At 38.0% G+C, this 25405-nt stretch overlaps 1 protein-coding gene across 2 annotated transcripts; it reads left to right on the top strand.

The window, feature by feature from the left end:
* Positions 1-1732: 1732 nt before the first annotated feature.
* On the top strand, positions 1733-25405 carry LOC121909180 (macrophage mannose receptor 1-like). 2 transcript variants are annotated; one of them, XM_042429623.1, is made up of 31 exons: positions 1733-1879; positions 2510-2866; positions 3295-3465; positions 3728-3883; positions 4789-4899; positions 5831-5968; positions 6090-6266; positions 7023-7177; positions 7337-7447; positions 7781-7896; positions 8021-8169; positions 8264-8463; positions 9026-9141; positions 9753-9825; positions 9941-10094; positions 11025-11063; positions 11515-11678; positions 11806-11867; positions 12400-12500; positions 12645-12787; positions 17577-17682; positions 17979-18106; positions 18459-18503; positions 18713-18815; positions 19287-19519; positions 21525-21690; positions 22427-22591; positions 22739-22855; positions 23777-23932; positions 24576-24605; positions 24788-25405. In XM_042429623.1, the coding sequence occupies exons 1-31, from the start codon at positions 1777-1779 to the stop codon at positions 25033-25035; spliced, it is 4293 nt and encodes a 1430-aa protein (XP_042285557.1). In that variant the 5' UTR covers positions 1733-1776; the 3' UTR covers positions 25036-25405. The 2 variants fall into 2 exon arrangements, with proteins under 2 accessions (XP_042285557.1, XP_042285556.1); XM_042429622.1 differs by having other exon boundaries at positions 7334-7447.

Genomic DNA, 25405 nt, shown 5'->3' with positions numbered 1-25405 from the left:
GCTTCAAAGTTGTTGCCTGGAAGATAGTAAAGTGTTTGTAGTGGTTTCTGAAAGAGTCAGTAGCATGTTGCAAGGTGGTTCTCAGTGGCTCCCAGACTGTTTCTTGGGGGTCTGCTACTGTTTTCGGGGAAACTAAGATGTTGGAAGCAAAAACAAGCCCCAAGGAACAGGCCTGGCCTGTGATGCCGTTTTGACATAGCTGCCACACAGTATTTTCTGGATCACGTTAAGCACACAGGCCAATAAATATATTTTCCTTACACAATCATTACAAAAGAAATGTAAAATGCTTAATTATTTTTTCACAAACACCCTGACCCCTTTCTTTAGAGCTATGTCAGTAAATAATTTTATGCCATTGATGTGCAAGAGGCGCCAACAAGAAGTCAGCTGGCTCAGCCAGAGGAAGTCTCTAAAGGTGCATGCTCCAAACCAGCTCAGCTGGAGAAAAAAACGGTGAGCCTTCTTGGCAGGGTGCAAAATTAACTTTTTTGTCCACCGGTCAAATGGCTAGTGAATGTTCAAATTTTACCAGCCAATCAACAGACTACTGTTGTTTTTTTGTCTAGTGAGTGAAGCAAATTTACCAGCCACTTGCATATTTTACCAGCATTTGGCTGGTGGCTGGTGCTAATTTTGTGCCCTGCTTCTTGGAAAGCAGTTTCCAGTTTTTTAAACTCCCCACTCACCTTTGTTCTGTATAGGACAACAACAGTGATTGATAGCACCAGCTCAACAGTCTTTAAAATCTAGATTACACAATAACATCAAAAAGACTGATAGACTGGTCCAGTCCCAGGGTTCACCCTAAGACAAAAGCATTGAATGGTGTGTAGAAGGGTGCAAGGGCTCAAAATATGGTGTTTGCAATTAATAGAATAGAGTATCTGTTGTTCATCCTCTGGACATAGCCTATATATCATTAATATGTTGTTTAATCAAAACAGATGAAAAGAAATCCTCATAATCATACCAACATTACAAAGACACAGCGCTGGCTACTATGTGCCTACACACATGTTCTTACAGCTCTTTCATTGTTTATTTTCTTATTATTGCTTTAGGCAAAGGCTGTGACTGAGCGGTAAATTAAGATTTCAAACAAGGAGCATTGCATTGTGGAATTGTGAGCAGAAAGTAGTTTACTTTCTATATACTATACCTTTCAACATGGGGATTTTTGAGTGGACTATATAGTGTAGAAATCAATTTTAAAATTTGGAGAGGAAATTAAAATGGCGGGTAGTAAATATAGTGCATTACATAGTAAACAGTGAATGATTTTGCACACAGGAAAAGTCTGCATCATCGTAGACTTTGAGTGAGCATCAAGAGCTTTAATAGCTTGTGAGAGAGCCATCAAACACTTGCCATAACACAGTGGGAAAGCCCTGAGCACTTGCAGACTTCAGTAACATACATCAAACGTCTGTGAGGATGCGGGACTGAACTCTGATGAGTCATGTTTAGCATAAACCTCTTACACATCATTTTTTCCAGGGCAGGAAGTGAATGGGGCAACATTTTTGCCATTTCTGGAGTGTTATATCCATGCAAGCAAGCAGGAAAGTGTGTGTGTTTGTGTCTGTTACCTCTACTTCCCTCCCAACCCCCCTTTTTTACCAGTAGCAAAATGTTGAAATGTGTCAATCTGAAACATGACACTTTCTCAATGAAAAGAAAGAAAGAAAAAAAAAACTGACCGTGTCAGTTCTATTAAGATACCCTCCTTTTCATGGTCACGCTCATAAGTCCTTTGCTTGCAATGCATGGACAATGTCTGCTGCTGTGAGACTTATGATAAGAATGCTGATCACAAGGATAACTCTAGCAGCCTTTGTGCTCTTCATCCAAACATCTCCATGCTCAGCATCAAATGGTACAGTATACCCTCAAGCTTTCTTATTGGACATATTTTGTATATGGGGCCTTTTTCTCTTGTGCCCTTTGTTGCAGGTTTGTGTGTCAACATGAATTGGTACTGATGTAAAGATACTGGAAGTGAGTTAGATTCTAAGCTTCACTACAGGATGGTAGTCAAAACTATTGCTTTTGTGAATAATGAATATATTTTGATATGTCATTGTTACAAGTCATATAAATAATTGCTTTAAAAGTGCAAATTTGGGCTTACCAAAAAACTAATACAACTGTAGCAACAGACTTATCTCAAGCATGTGTGCATCTCTAATCTGTCACAATTGAAGAGTGAGCAAAGTGAGGAGAGAGGAGGTGCAGTTTAATAGAACATAGATTAATGCAAAATTCTTGTTCTCCACAAAGTCTTACAGACAAGTGTGTCAGATCATAAACTCTGACTGCGAAAAGAAGAAGAAAGAAAGGACTAAAAGACTTTTGCCCATAAAATAGACAAACCATAAAAGATTTGATGTTTCATGTTAACTTTTTAATACATATTGGAAATACACTTATGCATGTGATGGGCTATTCAAAATATAATGTGTACAGCATAATTTTAACAGATTTCTTTTTGCATATGTCTGTGCAGATTCACCATTCTCACTCACTAACAAGGCCACTGGCTTTTGTTTGCTGAAAAAATCAAACCGCTGCCTTGACGTGCGCTGGACGACCGGTGATCGGCTTTTTGTTACTGCCACCAGAAAGTGCCTGGGAGTGCAGGGCAAAAGTGTGGGGAGTGGAGTAAGCCTCTACGATTGTGACGAAAAGAGTGAACTTCAAAAGTGGGAATGCAAGAATGAAACACTGCTTGCCCTCAAAGGCCAACAGCTCTACATTGAAGTCAAACCTGATGAATCAATTGCCCTCTCCAAAACAATAGGACCCAATAACCACCTCACGATTACAGGGACAGCCAGCGGTGCTTGCACGAGAACATACAGAGGTAAAGTATGAAAACCTTGATTTTGAGGAGCATTTGCCAGTCCTTTACCTCATGTGTAATAATTGGAAATCTATACAGGAGCAAATTATCTTTGCTGTGTTGAGAGGACTCTTCCTTTAAATTGGCTCACTCATTAGATGTTTTTTGGCTACTCCCATGCTGCTGATGGGCAGGTTGTTAATTGAGTACTTGTGATCAATCACCTAATCAAAAAACGCCTAATACTAAAATATCAGGTGAATTATGATTCTTTATTTTGATGCATCTGAATCCTCCTCTGCTGGCTCTGGATGCTGGTATAAATCAGTGGTGAAGGGAGGATTAAAAAAATGATTCAAGCTTGTCCTAAAAATTTTGCAAAAAAATATATCTTAATGTAGAATCTCAAAGAAGATTTTATTTCATCAATCTTTTTTCTTCTCTTTTAGAATTGTATACCATTGATGGAAATGCGTTCGGTAAGATCTGCATGTTTCCATTCATGTACAAAGACCGGTGGTTTGGAGACTGCACTACATACGACTCCTCCGTGAAGCGTCTTTGGTGTGCAGTTGAAACTAAATTTGAACATGAGCAGTGGGGATACTGCCCAACTTCTTGTGAGTCCTACATTTAAGATTTAAATCTCATTACATTGGGCAGCAAACATCTTTAAATGAAATACATTATCTTATACCTGTAAGCACTATAGGTATCTTCAGGCAGATTAATTTGGTTTGAGAATACACATTGGAAGTTATTGTTCTGATTTGAGATAATTTAAGCATTCAGTATAACAGCACAGTTGTAGGTTACAGCAATACATGTGACGTTTCAATGACTGAAGAATTTAGTTTTCCATATTTCTGTATCAATGTTCAGCCGCAGATTACTGGGAGAAAAACCATGTAACAGGAGCTAGTTACCAGCTGAACACACAGTCAGTTCTGACTTGGCCCCAAGCTGCAGCCAGCTGCAAACAGCAAGGTGCTTCCCTGGTCAGTATCACCGATCCCAGTGAGCAGGCTATTGTCTCAGGTAAGGTGCCACCCAGTGGATATTTGCTGGTACTGCAAAATATACAAACTGATCTAACATAGCAGGGTTTGTTGACGCAGAAATGAATAAGAATGTCTTGTATTACATGGGTTAAAATGGCTCATGTAACACTGAAAAATAATCTTTAAAAATGTTTAGAAGATTTGATAGATGATTTAATTTGTTCACAATGCAGTTTTCCATGTTTCATGAGTTTTCTAGAAATCACACAAGGTATATTGCTGCACTGATACAAAGGTGTCTCTTGATTTCTAGAAAATTCTGTTTTGCATTTGAAACAGCTAAAATAATCTCTGAATGATTTACTTTTTGTACCATTATTGTCAACTTGATATTTGATCAGGCTGTAATATCAGAATATCCGAGGGTATTAGGATTGAGATCAACCCACTGTTTCCCTCACTAGTGAGTCCAAGGATCATTGTGACTCTGTGAGCACAGAGGAGAGATTGTGCAATCTATTTCATTCAGGAGTGATATGAGGCTTCTGTACTTTGGAAGGCCTTGTCAGGTCTTTAGTTCCCTGCCAATTGTCCTCAATTTATACAGTAGCCAATCACTTTGTCACAAATTATTACTTACACTGATAAATGATTTGATAAATTCAGCCACAGCAGATTTTGAAGCTTGAAAGCTTTCCCCTCTGTAGTTTCACAAAACCCATCATGGGCATTATTAATATTTAATGTAAATATTGTAAGATTTAAACTTCTCTTGTGATTTGCTTTCTTTGGTTAATTTCTCTGTGTTTGTTTTACTGTGATTTCAGTCTTTTTGTGGACTTGTTATTAAGCAATGAAAAAGAGGAACATTGTGAAAAAGAGGAACAATGTCTTTACTCCCTTTTGTCTCTCTCAAACACACAAACACAAATGAACACACAGCACTATTGGGATCAGGGAAACATAAACTTTGGATTGGGCTGGTCTTGAACCCTGAACATGGCTGGCAGTGGTCTGATGGGAAGCCCTTCCGTTACCTGAGATGGAATAGTGGTAAGTCTGCGCTCCAGTAAAAGACAACTCAGACAACTCTATTACAGTCCCCTCAAGCAATAACCTATAAACCAATGAGTTGTACAGTTTACTAGTAAATGACAAATGAAATACTCTGTAATAGTCAAACAATCTATTACGATGGCTTCTTGTATTTGAAAGGTGTCACTTTCAGTGATGAAGCCACAAAGAGTTATCACCCAACTTTGCAGTTCTCCTCAGCTCTACAGAGCTTTATTGCATCTTTCAGCTCATTGTTTTGGTTTTATGTCGCACAACTTTACCTTTTACACTCATAGCTCTCATCAGCATTGCTGATAAACCCACTATATGCTACCGGTCCACCACCAACGGCAAACAGACACAGTTAGTGATCAGCTGATGAACATAGTGGAGCATCTAGCAGCTAAAGAGCCAGATATTTCCTGCAGAAGTTTGTGGAGGCCAAAAACAGAGCTCAAAGGAGAGTGAATATTGGACTTTTATTTGCCAGATGGCCAGCAACATGACTCTAAATGAATGCTAATGTTGCTTTATATCTGCTGGATGTCTAATTAGGCAACTGTTTGGTAACAATCCATATCAACCTAAAAGGTGATGATATGTAGATGTTGTGTTTACAGCTTGCTTCCACTGCTCCCAAGTGTCCAAAATTTGTTACTGCAGGTTTTATGGCAAACCCATGAACCCATACTTTTCTGTGACATTCTAACTTTCATCTCTTGATTATATCCTTAAAATGTTTATTTTAATCCATTTTTTATTTTACATTAAATGTCATGTCTTGTAAAATCTAATGATTTTCATATTTAAAAAAGCTACCTGTCAAATTCTCCCCTTAAAGGTAGTATAAATGAAGTAATTTATTCTACACTACATGAATCTCCACTGTTATAACGGGGTCTTGAGTAAAATCATCATCTTCTTTCAGGAAATCCACTTCCTAATCCGGGACACAACTGTGCACTTCTTGACTCTGCTGGGCAGTACTCTTGGATAAGTTCATCCTGTGCCAAAAAACTGGGCTACATCTGCTACAAAGATGGGGCTCTACCACCTCCTCCACAAAGTACAGAATAATATTCTACCCCATTCTGTTCTCTGGCTACTGTATTGTTTCTTGCTGTGACGCATTCACTGTATGACATCAGTCATTCAGTCCTCTTTATCTTTGTTCTTTTCATCATTAGCTGAGCAAGGATTTTGTTCAAGCCCTTGGATTCCCTATAATGGCCACTGCTTCCACCTTCGTCGTGATCCTCTTTCATGGACTAATGCTCAGAGAGAGTGCCGCAAAGAAGGAGGGGACCTTGTGGGCATTCGCAACGTGGAGGATCAAAGCTTTGTCATCTCTCAACTTGGATATGGTAAGTTAAGGCAATAGATTTGAAGGCAGTCAAACCCTCTCAAACAGTTGAGACTGTGCTGGTCTGTTTTTTCTGTAGAATGATTTTAAAAAGTGATCTCTTTTTTTGTGTTTGATATGAGAGCCAAGAAATTCTGAATAGGGAGGGAGAACACACGCACACACACAGACTTAAAATAATCATTAACATTATACATTTTGTTCAACGCGACTGCAAGTCTAACAAAGACAGCAAAATCAAACCTTTTTGATCTTTAATTAATGAGGTCACTTACTAATCCAGCAGAAAATCATATATCATGACAAGTTGTCACATTCTCTTCTTCACTTTGCTGTATGCCTCATCTCCAAATTTACTAAGCTGGCACTACAGAAACGAATTCGACTTTTTATAATTATATTCAAAGTGTCCCAAAAATGAACAATCTTAAAATCAGATATTTATTGATTTATATATTTGCTGACTACTTAGGGATCTGTAGAAATACAGTTTTCTTTAACAGAGTGAAGACAGTACAAAACAGTATATCCAAGGAAACAGATAAATAAGCTTGTCCACTAAACTAATCAAATTGTTCTCCATAATGGATTAAATAGAATTTAATTTTTACTGACAGATTTTTAAATCTCTATGGTTGTCCATGTTTACCAATGTTCAGATGGTACAAATAACTCAATTAATTCCAATGTTAAGAATGTGTTAAGACCATGAAATGTCATAACCACTGTGTTTATTTTTCACTATACATGTCTGCAGCCTCCACTGATGAGCTTTGGATTGGGCTGAATGACAAGAAGACAGAGGGGTTCTTTGAGTGGAGCGACCACTCTACTGTCAGCTTCACCAGCTGGGAATTTGGGAAACCAACTGTCTCTACTGTTACAGACGACTGTGTTCTCATCAGGGGAGAGGTGAGGAGCGCCACATGTATATAATGGTGCACATATCCTTCTTACAGGCATACATGTAGTATATCTGGGGAAAGTGTCTGCTAACATCCTGATTGTATCTATTATCAGTTTTATAATTATTGTATGCAAGTGTTTTACAGTCATTTTTTCTCATAGCAGGGGAACTGGGCGGATCGTGGGTGTGATGAGAAACATGGCTTTATCTGTATGAAGCAGAGTGAGACTGAAAGCACTGGAGATGAAGTAGTTCTGGACCTAGGCTGCAAAGTTGTGAGTGAAGTTTACATGAAACACCTATGAAAAAAGTATCTGGCCTTTGTGAACACCTCACTAAGCAGGGTGAATGATTAAAATCCAGAAATTAACTTTGAAAAGTAACTGGTTCAATATCACATTCAGTTGGAAGTCAACTCCTCAGTACTAATCAGTGCTTGGTTGCCTACAATCCAGGGTTGGAAAAGACATGGCTTTGTGAGCACCTCACTAAGCAGGGTGCATGATTAAAATCCAGAAATTAACTTTGAAAAGTAACTGGTTCAATATCACATTCAGTTGGAAGTCAACTCCTCAGTACTAATCAGTGCTTGGTTGCCTACAATCCAGGGTTGGAAAAGACATGGCTCCTACTGCTACTTTGTGGGGACAGAGACCAAAACGTTTGATGAAGCTAAAGATGACTGCAAGACCTCTGACTCGTACTTAGCTGATGTTTCAAATGGGTAAGAACATTTCATGTTTTTATTAGTCATGTGATGTGAATAATTCTATGAGTATACCAACCACACACAAGCACACATAATTTTATGAGACAAGAAATCTATAAACTTGTGTAAATATTTCCAGGGTGGATAATGCATTCCTTGTCAGCTTGGTGGGGTTGAGACCGGAGGAATATTTCTGGCTGGGGCTCTCAAACCAGAAAAACATTGATGAATTTGTGTGGACCAACACAGACTCAGTGAGATTTACTCACTGGAACACTGAAATGCCAGGTATGGAGAAATGTGGAATTCCATCTTTAAGATGTGGCATAAACAGCAGCCCCACAATTTACATTGGACTATTTTTTCCCCTCAACAACTCAAGGTCATCTACAGGGCTGCGTTGCCATGAAAACTGGGATTTTTGCCGGACTCTGGGATCTGCTGCCCTGCACCAAAAAGGAGAAATACATCTGCAAGCACCTGGCAGAGGGGGCAGTTGTAACCTCTGCACCAGCAACTCTTACTCCTCCTAAGTGTCCAGAAGGCTGGAATCGAGTGGGAACCAGAAACTTCTGCTCTAAGGTACAGCAAGAGGTCAACCTGACTAAACCACAATTAAAAGATGTTATCTATTAATACCACCAAACAAGAGCCACATGAGCTGCCCAGTGTCCTCCCGCAATAACCATGAATATTAAACATGATCAGTTATGCTACTGTAAGCAATTGAAATAATGCAAACACACCAACTGTGGACATTTTATGAAGTACTTAAATACCAGATAAATACCAGATAAAGGGATCAAATTCATCAATTTGATCCCTTTACACTTACACTAAATTTTAATGTAAATAGACTACGTTTTGATCCAAATCAGATCTTTATCAGGTAAAGAAAATGCTATATGGTACACAAAATGTGTTGGCAGGGATGTTAATTCTAGTATCAGCAAAATCTTTCTATGCTAGTGTAACACACCTGTCTCCACCTAATACACTGAAAGGATTGATAGTAGATCAATAGATCAGTTTTTCTCACACTGATATACAAATTTCGGGGGAAAAAAATATTCAAATTTATATCAAATCCTCTCATCTACCGGTCTATTTTAATCTCACTTACATTTTTTGTTTTGTGTTCAAGTTCTTTACAGGGCCTCGTGCAAATGAGAAGACCTGGTTTGAAGCCAGGGATTACTGTAGGGCCATCGGAGGAGACCTACTCAGCATCCATGGTCCCACTGAGCTACTTGTGGGACGGTATGAGCTGAATGAATATTTTAAGTCAAAGTAGCAGCACTAGACACAATGTAAAAAATGCATAACTCTTGCAACATTAAATATGGCACCTCTTAATATATTGTAATTAGATTCCATCTGATTGTAAAACACAAAAACTGTCACATAATGGCACTGGCACATAACATAAATAATGAGTGTATTACAGTTAAGTCTGTATTGTATTATCAGTACTTAGTTAATATGTAAAATGTAAAATGAAATAGATTTATTTTGGCTGGAAATGCTCTACATACTCTTTTATGCTATTGAGACATATTGGTTTTGACAGTAGCACCTATTTTAACTGTCAGTGTCAATTAAGTCTGTTCAAAACAGATCCAATACACAGGCAGACACACAATTCACAACATGTTTGTATTTTCACAAACTGGCATCCATCCAGTAGTGAACATCACACTTGCGTAACTGGTTCCTCTACTGTTTTTGCTGCTGCTTTCATCACTTGAGTTACATATTGCCTCTAGAGGGAGACAACATGCAGCAAGTCAGACATTTTAGCTTTAAGAGAATACTATGAAATGAGGCAAAATGTCTTTGCAGCATAATTTATATGATTTTGTGTACTGCAGTCATGGAAAAGCCTGGATTGGACTTCATATCCCTGACTCAAGCTCTGGTTATGTATGGAGTGATGGATCCCCGGTTAGTTAACAGTGTTCTGCTTTTTACAACTAATTTGATAACATGAATAATTTAATCTAATTTTTTCCTCGTTACAAGAAAACCATTAGTTTTGTTGTTTTCTTTTTGTTCACAGGTAAACTTCCAACACTGGCAGGAGGGGGAGCCAAATAATTTTAATAATGCTGAATCTTGTGCTGAATTCCAAATTAGAAATGCCGATGACAGTGGGTCTTGGAACGATGCGCACTGTGAGAGTTACAATGACTGGCTGTGTCAGATTCGCGGAGGTAAAGTCAAGAAAATGTGGACTGAATGCTTTTCTTTTGTCTAACCTACTGAGTAATTAGTTTAAAGCTTCATCCAGGAAGAACTGACTCAAGCATACATGCTCTCTCTTGCTCTATTTCATTGGTGGAGTGATTCCCCACTATGCTGCAAAGCTTCCCAGAAAGCACATCTCAATCACATTCAAATACACGTTTCCAAAAAAAAAAAAAACATTGCTGGCAGGGGTTAAGACTTGTTGCAACTTCAAAAAGTACAGGTTGCAAAAATGATTTCTGATATATATGGCCAGTTGCCAGTTCAGAAATTTGAATTAAACAAGATCGAGGAAACAATTAAACTGTATTTCTGTTTAGTTTAGATTTTTACAATGAAAGACCATTATAAACCTGCACACTGTGGGGGTAACAAATCCAAGTATCCATACAAGTGTAATGCAATCTGATATTTAACTTAAATAGTTAACGTGACAGAAAAAGTGCTGAAAAGAAAAAGCATGAACAGAAAACATTTAAGGTAAGAAATCATCATCAATTATGTAAACACAAGAACAACACAAGGGGATCTTCAACTCAGGACAATCAAATGAAATGAGCGAACTCCCACAATGGTTAATCATCCAAAAGGATTAAAGAGACCACAGCTGTTGCTACATGCATTTAAAAGCTCAGACACTGAAACAATAATCCAGTGGGAGTGTAGCTCCACATTACAGAAATATAAATCAGAATTAGAGTGTAAGAGCTGAATCCCTATTTATACACACAATAGTCTCTAGAAGTATCTCAGCATGATTGGTCAAATTGACAATCAAATCCTGCCAATGCTACTATCACCTTCATCCCTATGAGCTAAATAATCCTGAAGTAGAGGGGGTTTGCTGTGCTAACTTTCTTTCTACATGAAATCAACACTTATCTGTTTTCTTACAGGAGTGACTCCAAAACCACCTCCGAATAATACTGTGGTGGGTAAGTTGACATTGTACAACCAAACACACACCAAGGGTAATGAAAAGATAATGCAACATATTGGAAAACTAGTCACAGCTGGTTAGACAGAGTATAACTTCAGTCACATGACATATTTAACCCAATTTTATGGCTTTTGTTAGTTCAGAATTTCTCATAGTTACGATTACTGCACAAGACAGTTCATCAAACTTCATAAAAGTTCATTAACAGCTTTTTAAAATGAATAACATGTCACCAATCTCATGACACACTGACTGATTTTCACAAACATTGATAGTGTGAGCACATACTGTAAAAAAGTTTTTACATTTTGACTAGCACTTAACCAGAAGCTATAAAAAAAATTACTAACAGAACTAAAAAAGTTGATGTGTTCAATATAGAAATAAAGTCCAATATAAAATGTGTAAAACTCATAAAAATCAATATGTTAACAAATCTTTTGCAGGCTTTAACACCACTTCCGATGGTTGGATTGAGTGGAAGGGGAATCAGTATTACATTAACAGAATCTCAATGGCCATGGAAGATGCTCGTCACTTCTGTAAGCAGAGACACGGGGACTTGATGACTATCGACAGTGAAGCTGAAAATATCTTCATATGGAAACAGGTAGGTATTTTTAGTTAGCTTAACAGTTAGCACATTCAAATGTGGAACATATTGAAAGATAGTTTACTGAATAGAAAAGTAGGTCTTAAACCTTCGGTGTATTTTTTGTGTTTGCATGTGTACACAGATCTCCAGAAACTATGGGACCTACTACATAGGTTTGTCAGTGGATCTTGATGGGTCATTTTGGTGAGTATGAATGAATGACACACAGTAGCTATAGTGTAGTGAATCGTTGGTTCTAGGGAGGGCAGAGGAAACTCTTGGCTGGCTGATTATCATGTTTAAGCATTAATGGTACTTAGAGTGGATAGCCTCATAATCTGAACATGATCATTTGTTTGCTTGCTTGGGTATGAACTTTTGTAATGCATCAAAAAGTTTCTTTTACTTTATCCCAGTAAGGTAGATACTAGCTATTAATGCAACAGACTTCTAAGTTCATTTAAAACAAGGATATTTATTGTTGCTAGTTGACTTCAGCCTTAGTCCTTCATCACTGACTCATCCATTGTTCTAACTTCATAAGAAGTTTGTTGTGAGATTTTTTTGACTTGTCTGGATACACTTATTGTCACCCCTAAATTTTATTTGTCTTCTAGTTGGTATTTATCATGCAAAAAAATGTCTACTGTCAATGTTATGTAAATACCTGTTATGTAAAGACATCAAATATTTATATAATTACATATTATAATTCAACCGAATTGTGTGTTTCAAGGTGGATGGATGGTTCTCCAGTGGCGTTTCGAAGATGGGATGAAAATCAGCCTAATTCTAATACTTTTGATGAGAACTGTGTTGCTATGACTTACTATATGGGTGAGTAACCTAATTCTAGGCACTTGCAAATTAAAGTATTAACACTAGATACGATGTTCTGGATAAGATTAATATGCTGTTCTAAATAAAAAACGTAAAATGCTGTTGGTAAAAAGTTTCTCATGGTATCTCTGCTGTGCACAGGCTTCTGGCGTACTTGTAATTGTGGCCAAGAGTACCAGAGTATTTGTAAACGTGGAAGCTCACCACTCGTCAACACCACTGTAGCCCCCACAAAACCTCCTAAAGGTGGCTGCCAGCCCCCATGGACAAAATTTGACTCGAAGGTAAGAAAACACTGTTAACCTTCAAACCTGAAAGAGCTTTAGTTTACATCTTTAGTGCAAAGCCTTACAGTATACCACTTTTTAAATGTCTGATCTCATTTAGTCATTCTTTGTCATGTGGACCTGGTCTGACCATAGGGATGACCCCCGAAACCCAGTTCTGAATTGGAACTGGTTCTAAAATGTTCAGAACCCGGGGTATTTTTGAGGTTGGCTCTTTGATCTGTACTTTTATATGTTTTGGTGTAACTCATGGTGGGGCTCAGCAGAGCAGAGAGGCCACGGTGGAGACAGCGTACCAGTTGAACTGAAGATAACGTTATATGCAAGTCACCAACATCTAGGCTTGTTACTGTAACTGCAATAAAACAGGTTTAAAGGTAAAAGGCCAATAAGAGTAATTTAGAAAAAACACCTTTTCAACAAGCATAAACATGTGGAAAAGTGATAATTTCACCTGCTTTGGCTGCAGTCTCCTATCCATCGCTGGCATGTTTTACACAACCGCAGCACGCTGGTTAGGCTAAAAGCTAATTGTTATAAAACAAGCTAAAACGAAAGCTGTCTTTATGTTGCCTAACTGTATAGCTTGGTTAATGTATATTAAAATGTGGAAAATTCTTGTAAACTCAGCCAATGTCTGAGATGGCAGCCCCCCCGTTACCTCATGCCCATGTTTTCACCCCTGGGCTGCCCAATAACATTGTTGTTGCCAAGCTTCTCCCAGTTATATGTACGTAATATGATATGTTTAGGCCAATGAAATCGATGTATTCAACAAGTTTCCTGTAGCTAACATGTCAGACATTGTTTCACCAAACTGCAGACAGAAAACAGGATGTGAAAGCAGACAAAGTCAAACTTACAGCATCTGCACTCACAGACCCTGAATGTTGCAGAGAAGAGTAAATATTGTACAATATAACAAGGTATTTGTTACACAAATTGATTATGAGCTAAGTAAATCCATTAATACCCCCTTTGTTTGCAAAGCAAACACACAAATCATCCTTCACCTTCGCTGAGGGGTGGACAAGCCAAATAAGGCAAAGCAAAAGTCTTTGTTAGTCTCCACATACTTTGCGCATAGTAGAGGGCCACCACCATGGAGAGGTTATTAGCGCTTACGATGCATGGTGGTGGGGATTTCATCACCTAGAAATGGGAAGAGAAAGCAGTAACTGTTGGCACAGTTTGTTCAAACACCACAAAAAGTAATTTGGCAGAGGTGACGCCAGCAAGAGTGTCAGGCAGATCTGAGCACGCCTGCTTCCCTCTCATTTAGGTACGAAGGTACATACCAGGTGCTATTAGCAACACAAATAGCAGTCAAGGTCCAAGGCTCACACCAGCGGACTGAAGGCATGCCCAGATCCACCAGATGCTCTTGCTGGAGTCACCTCTGCCAAACTACTTTTGTGGTGTTCCAACAAAGGGCGCAAACAGTTACTGCTTTCTCTTCCCATTTCTAGGTGATGAAACCAATACCACTATGTAGAGGCTACTAGCACTTACAATGCATGGTGGTAAGGATTTCATTACCTAGAAATGGGAAGAGAAAGCAGTAACTGTGGGCGCTTTTCGTTGGAACACCACAAAAAGTCATTTGGCAGAGATGACGCCAGTGAGAGCGTCTGACAGATCTGTCTTCAGTCTGCTGGTGTGAATCCATTCTGCTCTGCTTTGGACCTTGACTTCTGTTTGTGTTGTTAATAGCACCTGGTATAGACCTTTGTACCTAGGTGAGAGGGAAGCAGACGGGAGAGATTGGATTAGTACAAAATCACCCGGATGAAATGAGTGAGTTGGCTCACTCCCAGGTTTAGGGGGTTGCTCATGGACCAGGAAATCGGACAATAGAAAAAGCCATGAAGTGGAGTCAATACAGCACTAGCAGTTCAAGGCTTATCAGCGACGTGTATATGGGAACGAGAGGCCATAATCTGGCAACCCTAATGCCATTTCATCCTGAGGTTGCTAAAAGCATCCATCATTTCCTCAGTCCATGCTATCTGCTCTAGCTGTTTTGGTGTCATGCAGGGTTACAACGGAGTGTCTAAGGCAGAGTAGTCCTTAAACCAACTGTCTGCAATAATTTCCCATTCCCAGGAATGATATCATCTGTGAGTTTGTAACAGGGGGAGATGTGTAGCTCAGCGCCTCCAGTCTCACCAGTGACAACATGAGCTTTCTGTCACACAGTGTGTCCCAAATAGTCCACCTTAGAAGCCACAAGCAGATCACCAGCATACTGAATCAAACTACTGCCTCCAGGCAAAAGCAAATCATCAGTCAGCCCTTACCGCCACAGCGTATACTGTAGGGGACTAAATGAATCACCATTATTCATGTGACTATATACTGTTTTCCTTCATGTGTGACAGCAAACAAATACTGGGAGCTGGGGTGCAAGGGAGCTCAAATGAACCACAGTGTAAAATTTAGAGTCGGTAAGGCTGGAAGCAACAATTGGTGTATCAGGAATCATACACGTAACTAGTACAACAATGTCATTAATTTTGTGCAAATCCTGAGTGAATCGATACACTCGAAGTTTGACATGTTTAGGCAACTGCTTAATGGGTGTACTACATGGGCTGTGAGTCTCCACAATCACCTTGTTCCAACAAGGAATACTTTTGATACCACCACTTTTCTTTTTTGACAATGGATACTATTTAATTTGGTGGATAACTGCCCCTGGCTTCAGGGTGACCCTTTGGTAGGGGCATGTGTTAACAAAGCCACATGATTCTTATGTTTTGCCCCTAGTGAGGGGTCTACAGCAGAAAGTACTGAGGGAGGGAGCCATCTGTGATCACCACCAGACATAAGAAGTGTGCATTCTCTGGGTTGGGGCAGTTCCAAAACCCACTCATCTGTATCGTATGAGTACAAGTTACCAAATGCAGAAGCAGCAACAGAAACATAACTGCATTTCCGAAATTCAACAGAATCTTTCCACAATTCATCCAGGTTTAGTTCAGAGTCACATGACACTACAAAATGGTTGTGTATGGGGACATATAGTACACAACCAAGAGTAGACACATTGTTGTTTAGAGTCAAGTTATCACACACAGACAAGTATCAGTCTTCTCCTCCTCCGTCCTATTTTGAGCATCATACTGCTCAGCACATTTTTCAATGCAGCCAAACATTCACGCATATGAGTAATCCCAGGCTGGATCTCTGACCAGCTCTAGCGGATCAATACAGCCTTGCAACATTGTTATTGCCCAATTTTCAAAACTGCCTTCTTGAGGCCAGCACTCAGCTGACCAACTTGTGACATCCTGAAAGCCATATGTTCTCTCTACAATAGTTACAGAACTGTCGAAACCTGGATTTGTTAATCCTTTCATCCCTTTTTAAAAATTATTTTATTTTATAATTTTTCCACATTAATTTCTTAAGTTTCCTACTCAGTGTATTCTGTTCCTTAAACGGTACTTTCTTTTTACTTCTCTTACTTAGGGAAACCCCCATAGTGAAAGTTTCTGTCCTACCAGTTGCTGTTGTCCAACGAAATGTATCTTAGTCTCAGGGTCGAATCCACCACATTAGGCTCTATCCGTTTGCGTGATGCAGGAAACAGAGGCGGTAGAGTAGACTTGAAGCTTAACAGTTGTTTATTAAAGACAGGCCTGGAGAAAATCCTATCAACATCAGAGATACATCACAAAGTTCTACATATGTCTACACCCCTGGGCTGACCAATAACATTGTTTCTCCAAGCTTCTCCTGGTTATACGTATGTAGTATGATATGTTCAGGCCAATGAAATCGATGTATTCAACATGTTTCCTGTAGCAAAGGAGTCAGACATTGTTTCAGCAAACTGTTGCTGCAGACTTCTACAAAACAAGATGTGAAAGCAGACAATGTTAAATTTACTGTGTCTAATGATGAATGTTCCTACGCCTACACTGACCTGAATTTGTCCTTACAGACCCAAAATACTGCAGAGAAGAGTAAATGATTGATGAAATCAAATCCATCAGTGGTTACTGGGTTACTTCAACACAGGAATTGGTCTACATAGGGCAGATTACCGCAATGTTGCATTACCCGATTATAATCTAAACTTTTAAGTAGGTACACTTTGTGTCCAATATGGAGTTCATGAATCCTTGAAAATCTAACTTATCATAATATTACTTAAATAAAACTTCATATATGAAGTGAAAGTAAAAAAAAGAAAGAAAAGCACATGAGAATGTATCAAATGTAGAACAATATTTGACATGGGGAAGGCATGCAATTTTTAGATACTGTAATACTGTAAGATGTTAAATGTGTAAAACAAAATTTCACAAGCACATGTGGTTTCCAGACATTTCATGTAAATATCATATTTCACATGCAAAAACATGAATTAAATTTGCAAATGCAAATTAAAATTAACACAAATGATTCCAAATAAGTGAGTCATGAAAAGAATAAAATTCCATGCAGTAAAATACCATCTACTGTAACATGGTTTTAAAGAGAAAGCAATACAGATAAGGTTATCAAAAGTAATATAGTAACAATAATATTATTATTATTATGCACCATTCTCATTTGACGCATTCCATGCACAATGCAAGTACACTATAGAGCTCTTTCAAATATACATGACTGTGATTTTAGGGCTACAACGAAGATGAAGTTAATAAATACAGAGTTTCGTAGAGACATAGGCACACAGATGTATTTAAGATTAGATCGGATGGCATGAAGTCTTAATGAAAGAAGGCTAAAGAGTTGTAGAGTGAAAAATCACTGTTTCATTTCTTATCTATAGTGCTACAATATCATCAGTGACAAGGGGACCACCTGGGAAGAAGCAAGGAAACAGTGCAAAATGATGGGAGGGAATTTAGCCTCTATTACCACAAGGCATGTGCAAGGTTTGTTCTGTTGTTTTTCCATATATTTTTATGATGATCATAAACATACATCATCATCATGTGTACAATTTAAACAGTGTGAAAGAAAATCTCAGGAAAAAAATATAAATGGACCTTGAGGTAAATTTTTGTCAAGCTAAGATTTTGTCAATTTAGTCTAAATTTAACTTAATCATGATCCTGCAAAATGAACAGTGTACTGGATGCATGTACTGTAAATCTGAAAATGTACTGGAAATATTGCCAAAATTGGGGGGAAAAAAGAGATGAAATTAATTGATTTCCACCTCTTTCAGCATTTTTGATCACCAAAATGGCTGAAGCAGCAACCAAAGACCTGTGGATTGGTTTGAATAGTTTAAAACAAGATGGATTTTACTGGACTGATGGAAAACCAAGGCGATACACCAACTGGGGCTATTCTGTGAGTACACAAAATATACTGAAGCAAATTAATGGAAAAATTTAAGAGCAACTTAAAACCAGCCTCATGTTAGGTCAGCTGGTGTTATGTACTTTTTCAGACCTCCAGTAGTGTTAACTTTTCATCTTGCTGCAGTGATGTAGAGGTGTACGCAAAGGTGTGTCAGTGCACTGTGACATCACTGTTGGTTGTGGTTAAAGGTGCAACAGGCTTGAAATTTTAAACCAGTGTAATACTGCTTTTTAGCTTGGTACTGAGTTACTATTTAAGTGAAATGGAATACAAATAAAAATGGTTTTGATATAACTTATGTTAACATCTTGATATTCAAAAATCTGATTCTGCCCTTTAGAAACAACGACGTCGTCCAGGGACCTTTTACCAAAGATGGAATGAGGTAACAATTTCAAGATTGACTTTAAAGTAAAATGTCACTGCCTTTTAATTTTTTTCATGACATAGAGAAGACAGTTAACTATCATCATCAAGAGTTAGTTGTCTGATCAATCAATCAAACGATCAAAACTTCTGCAAATATTAAACGAGCAGCATTAGTTTTAGAATGGTTATGCCACCCTGAAAAAACTCCTCCCTGTACCTCACCAGGAAGACTGTGTTCTGATGACCAGTAATCCTACCCTTGGTATCGGGAAATGGATGATTAAGTCCTGCAACGACACCAATGGATTTGTTTGTCTTAAGAAACTTGGTAAGTTCCTCATTTTCTCTTTTAGAAATTGTCAAAGGCTTAAAACTGGGTGATGCAATATTCTGTTTAGGGGAAGAATGTCTTACATTAACACCCTAAACTGCAATTGGTGTACACCGCCTGGTCTAAACAAATAATGTTAAAGCAATAGTGGGACATTTTGGGAAATGTCTTGCTTTCTTGCCAAGAACACCACGCTTATATCTGTCCTGTAAATATAAGGCTACAGCCTAAAGCAGGTTAGCTTATTTTAGCACAAAGACTGGAAACAAGGGCAAACAGCTAGCCTTTCTCTGTCCACAAGTAATTATCTTCTCTCTTCTCTCTATATGTTGTTTGTCTAATCCAAACAAAAACCAGAGTATAAAAACAAGTTGCTGATTTACGGGGGGATATGACAATAATAATGATGTCAGTAGTAATGCATAATCTAAATCACCTCTCATTTGATTTTCCTCTTGCTCTCAACAGACTCAAGTACCCAGTCTCAAACAGAGCCAACGGTTTCTGACCTCTACGTAAATTTGGGAAATGACAGCATCAAGGCTGTGACTCAAAATCTCACCTGGGATGATGCCAAGAAGAAGTGTGAAGGCGAAAAAGCCAGCTTGGCAAGCTTGCGGAATGACTGGACACAGGCTTATGTCGAGTTACTGGCTATGACTCTCAAAGCTCCTCTCTGGATTGGACTTAACAAACAGCAGGTACAGGGTTACAAACCTCATCATAAAATTACTGTGGCACAAAAATTATGGGATAGTTCCAGGGAAGAAAACTAAAATAGTATCTTTTAAAATTGGTAGCTTTTAATTAACTTTCCCATACTGGATACAGAAAAACCCTCACAAGTTAGTTTGGTTTAGTTTGATTTAGTTTACTATCCTTTCACAAACTACTTTGTCAGACAAAACAACAACCAGGACATTACAGTTAAAGGCATACATAAAACAGTGCTCCATACTACCAGGCAGTATGTCCCACTACAATATCACCAACAATCAAAAATCAGATACAATAATAAATCTTTTAAACCACAAGAGTCAACCTGTGTGTGAACAGCATTCACAGCAGGCAGTGGTGAGAAACAGGAGGAGGCTTCTGATATTTTCATTAAGTTTTATCACACATTTGGCAATTTAGTACATGTTGTTTGTACAGTACATATTACACTACAATATTTGTTGCCACCGCATCATAGATTTTATACATATTTCAAAACTTTTTACGACATTTTATCTCCAGACTCTAAATAATCTATGCCTTAATCTTGGTAGCATTTGAACTAATACTTTAGAAGTTTTGGGTGATAACTGATTATGAAGATTTTAAAAAAAATAGAGTGAAGAAGTTCAAAATTAAGCATTAGTTGTAGTTAAGCAAAGTTTCTTCACATATTGCAAAATGTGTTTCAAAAAGAATGAAGTCTCTACGACCTGGTGATTTCTGACAATTTTTGAAGATTTGAGGGCTGGACTGCTAAAATTTTGAAAACACTCTTACAAACCCAAACACTATGATTTTGAGGTTATGGGGCGATTATGAGGTTTCGGGGCCCCTTAGTGGCTGAATAGCCCAGGAATGCACAGCGAAACTCAGAACTAGCATCCAAACATGTGCACCAAATTTTGTTACAATAGTTCAAGCCACTTTTGATTTATGAGCGTTTCTGTAAAGTTGACCTTAAAGACACAGGTGTAAAAATGTTTAATTTCAAAACAGAATAGAGTATCAAAACAAGAATGAATACTTTTTTTGTGGCTTGATCCAAACTTTTCATGTGTGAAATTTGGTAAAGATTAGATCAAATTTGAAAACTGTGAAACTTTTGGACAGTTTTGAACATAATTCAAAATGGCGGAAAAATGTCACAACCCGAGAGGATGGGTTCCTACTTCCAAATGATGTGAAATCATCCACAGAATCGAGGGGAAAAGCAATTTAGTTTGAGGTCGTGTGGTTCGGAAGTGCGCAAAAACATGAAAACGTCAATTGTAGTGCCACCATCAGGTCAGATGATGTGATTTTTGTTGTCTGCATAATGGGTAACTTTTTGAATGTGTAAGTGTTACAGTTTCTGAAATGCAGACACTTTTAGCAGCGAACAATAATAATATTTCTTACAATTCCATGAGGGTTCCAGCACCTTTGGTGCTTGGACCCCTAAAAATGACCCCAAAACAGAATGGAGTATCAAAACAAAAATAAGTTTTGCGCAGCTCGATCCAAATTTTGATGTGTGAAATTTGGTACAGATTACATCACATTTGAAAGCTGTGAACATTTTTTAAAGTTTTGGACATAATTTGAAATGGTGGAAAATCATGTGATCAGAGAGGGTGGGTTCCTATTCCAAAATGATGCAAAATCATCAACAGAGTCAAAGGGGGAAAAATGTTGGGCGCTGTAGGTCTTACGGTAGGTTATTAAGAATAATAATAATAATTCTTAAAATTAAAAGAGGGCTCCAGCTTGGACCCCTAAAAATGCAAGTGACAACTCTCATATCACAGTGATTTGTTTAACAAAGCTATGCAAGAAGGTATAGTTGACCAGGGATGTCGCATAAAAGTGTACATTTGTTTAATCTGTTTAGCATAGTAACACTTTTTAAAAAGCCATTTACAATGTTTAACTTTGGTAACATGCTGAAATGATGGCTAAAAATGCATATTTTTAATATGACTGCATTTGACCCATCCTTGCTTTCAGACCAATGGTTATTATAGATACATTGATGGATGGCACTTGAACTTTGCAACCTGGGCAGAGGGTGAACCAAGCAGGGACCGACCTTGTGTGTACATGGATGTGGATGGAAAATGGAGGACCGCATTTTGCAATCAGACCTTGAATAGTGTTTGCATGCAGTCTGCAGGTACGATCATTAACAGGCTGAAGTAAATTAATACAGTTCATCAGTCAATGCAAAGTGTCAACCTCTGTAAGTTCAAGTGATTATACTGTAAATGCAGGATTATCCTGTCCTCTCTACCTCTTTGGCATACACTGTGTGAGATGTTAGCTTGTTATGAATTTGCCCTGATCCATGTTCATGTTGCTTTATATGACTGAAATGACCAATGTCAAGCATTCAGTGCTCATTAATATCTTAAACAGAGTGAGGTTGAAAATAAGAACTCACTGGAGAGAAGGTAGGGTGTTCAGCAACCCGTCAGGAGAAAAACTGGCAATGTCAGGAAGATTTAAAACAATAATAACACAACTTACTTAGATGTAGACAATACAGTAGATCTAAACTCAAAGCTGGCACATAATTACTTTTTTGCTGAGTACTGTTCAGCAGCATTGTGCTTAATGCTGACACTGATGGCTGGAAGCCATATTGCAACAGTCTAACAGTCACTGTCCTCTATCTCCTCCTCTTTGTGACCAAGCAGTTTTCCAATAAGCCAGTGGAATTTTTAAATGGTTTATTTAGTGTAAGAAATAGAAGATTTATCTCAACCCATAGAGGAACACCTATTCCTTCAGACAGTATGTTATGATCCTACATCAGTACTGTTTGCAATATATAGAGGTTTTAAGTTCACTGCAGTCAAAATAAGGACATTAGTTGATCCCAAAGCCTCATCACTGTCTGTGTCTCACAGATGTGCCACCAACAGAGTCAACCAGCTTCCCAGGAGTTTGCCCCGAAGAGACGAGTGCGGAGTACCACCATAGTTACTCCTGGCTGCCATTCAAGGGTCACTGCTATATGTTTATCACAGAGGAAATTGAATGGGCAGATGCAGCTACTAGCTGTGTGAGGCATGGTAAGACACACATCTAGAGTAAACTGGACTTTCCAATGTTAAAAATATTGTATATGGTTGGGTTGATATCAGTAAATGTGAACCAACAGCACATAGTAGTATGTGTCTAGTAATCATTACAACCTATGACTATTTTTTTTTGTGAAGGTGGACTGCTGGCCAGCATTGAAGATCCTGCTGAGCAAGCATTCATTAAAAGCAATGTGGAAGTATTTCATGACGGCCACAGCGCTTTCTGGATGGGCCTGTATAAAACTCACAAAGGTATGATCACACTATTTGTTCCAGCATTACATGATAATTTTTAAGAAAAACTGCACTTAATGACTAATTGAAAGTCTCTCTCCACTCAAAAATGTGTTTTGCTTCTTGTTCCTACAGTTGAATGTTTAAGCTTCTCTGTGCAGAATGATGTATGTGCAGAGTTTGACACTAGAAAGCTATTTTCTCTTTCATCTGCTGAAAGTGGAAACTTTTCTGAGCTCATTGAAAATCCAATTTTAAGGGGCGGGCCTATTAATATGATCTGTGACATCACAAATAGTTTGGGAGTCAATTCTGGTCCAATATTCAATTTACACAAGTGTGATGTGGAAACTTGAAGCCTGTAGTGTGCATACACTGAGAATGGACTTCACAAAGAAGTAGGAGACATCTTGTGTCCAGCAGGAAAACTTTTAAGATGAAATATATTTGCATATTTATAGATTCTGGAATTTTTAATGAGGGAGAAGGAACATGTCATTTTAAGGATTTTAACAAGATAATTTAACTTCTTGTGGAAAAGCTATATCAGACACAAATTATTATTCAAAGAAGAGTATTTTAAATACATCTTATAACATGTCTGGAGGGGATCTTTAGAGAAATTGGTGATACAATCAATTATTCTGCTAATGTGAAAGAGAAACAAACCGAAAAAATTAATTTGGTAGGGGGAAAAACTGAACTGAATTCTAGCTCAAATTCCCCATTTTAAATTTAGTTTACCAGATGTTGGTTGTTTTTATTTTTTTGTTCCTTTGTTTACTTTTCTTAAGCACCTTTACAGATTTCTGGCTAGCAGCAAAGCCATTAGCACAGTGTGTATGCAAACTAACCAATAGACCGACATGCGTAACCAGACAAAAATATTCTCTGTGGTTAACCGTTGACATCCCTAATTGAGTTTGTGTTTGGCCCCAGGAACATGGAAGTGGTTGGATAACACAGTCTTGGACTACACTAACTGGGGTCCAGAAGGGCCTGATAGTGACTATGGAGAGATTGGAACCGCAGATGGGACTTGGAGTTCAGGTCGCAGGTGGCATGACAGGGCATACATCTGTGAAACACCCAAAGGTAAGATCATCCATGTAAATTTTAATCTTTTTATAGGCACTTTTTATACATGAAGCTTGCTCAAAAATCATCTGTTGTCAGAGGGAGCCATACTATAGAGTTTGTTGAAAGTCAATTTTATATCATTATCAGCCCTTAGAACCTTGTGCACAATACAGAACAAATTCATTTGTGTCACTTGCAAATTACTACATGGCAATTTGTTTTGTATTGCAATAAATTATTTCCACAACAAGGTGATTCACTGTATCCATGTTTTCTATGCACATGTGCAAACCTTAACTGTCAAGTAACTTGAATCTCAAACTACTGGGTTTCTTCGGCAAAAATGTAGCTTTGTAGATTTTGAATTCTCTAAACAATAAAAGCCAGAATTGGGTAATAAATAGACTGCTACAGTGCATGTAAAAACATTTAAGAATTTGGTTAAGTCATAGTTACTCAAGTCATAATTTTCAATGTTTGGTTGCAAATCTTTTGCAGCCAATGTCCAGCTAAAGAACTCAACCCACAGATCAGCGAACACTTAGTGAACTTAGACTAGATGCTGGAGTTGAGGGAGAGCTGATAAAATTACACATTTATATTCTTTAAAAGGGTTTGTTATCTGTTGTCTTATCAGTTTTCCCCTCTTTCCCAACAGTGATACCAATAGATGCAGGATTAAAACCTGGTAAGCTACACTTCCTCATCTCCTGAAGCTGTGTAATATTTGAATGATTTAATTATAATATTTGTAAAAAGTATATATAAATAATTACAGTTATCAAAAACCATGTAGTAAAAAAATAAATTAAAAATAAACTTTAGTCTAAATTTGTTTTGACTGATCATCTACTTGCTGAATCTTTGCAGAACCTCACGGACCAGGCGGTCATCACAATCGTGCCCACACGAGTTTGGTTGTTGTGCTGATCATTATGATCACTTCTACGCTGATAGTCACTGCATTCTTCCTCTACAAGAAGTCTCCTCGTCCTTTACCCACCTTTGACAATCCACTCTACTTCGGCAGCGAACGATCCCAGCCTGATGTGGTTGACACCAATAAACTGATAGAGAAGGCAGAGGAAGAAAATCCTGAACCTATTATAACTCTGTGATTTATATAATAGCAGAATCTAGTGGGACATACACTATACTGTATCACATACTGATTTAGTACACTTATGCTTCTTTAGTGTTTGTTTTTTTACTATATACAATATATATTCAGTTATTTAACAATATATCATTAAGCATGAGTTTCAATGAAGTTGGCAATGTCTGACCTCATGGAACAACAATTTAGGCTCTACGATGTCTCAATGGGAATGATTTGTATTTGATTTTTTCTTTTATCTACAACTGAATGTATATAATTGTTACATGTTATGCTTATGCCCACTAGATGATATTCATTGCTTGAAATGCGTCAAAAACTCATTGCCTTTCATTATGAAATGAACATTAAACTTGGCACTTGACAATTTA

This window comes from Thunnus maccoyii, chromosome 12 (assembly GCF_910596095.1).
Source record: "Thunnus maccoyii chromosome 12, fThuMac1.1, whole genome shotgun sequence".
In the NCBI taxonomy this organism is placed as follows: domain Eukaryota; kingdom Metazoa; phylum Chordata; class Actinopteri; order Scombriformes; family Scombridae; genus Thunnus; species Thunnus maccoyii.
This window is presented reverse-complemented; position numbering and strand designations above follow the sequence as displayed.

Bases quoted from the DNA above. Each gene is read 5' to 3' on its own strand.
- LOC121909180 (XM_042429622.1), top strand. From the start codon at position 1,777: ATGTCTGCTGCTGTGAGACTTATGATAAGAATGCTGATCACAAGGATA. The intron at 2,867-3,294 runs GTAAAGTATGAA...CTTCTCTTTTAG, and splicing joins TTGCACGAGAACATACAGAG to AATTGTATACCATTGATGGA. The intron at 18,504-18,712 runs GTAACAATTTCA...GTACCTCACCAG, and splicing joins TTTACCAAAGATGGAATGAG to GAAGACTGTGTTCTGATGAC.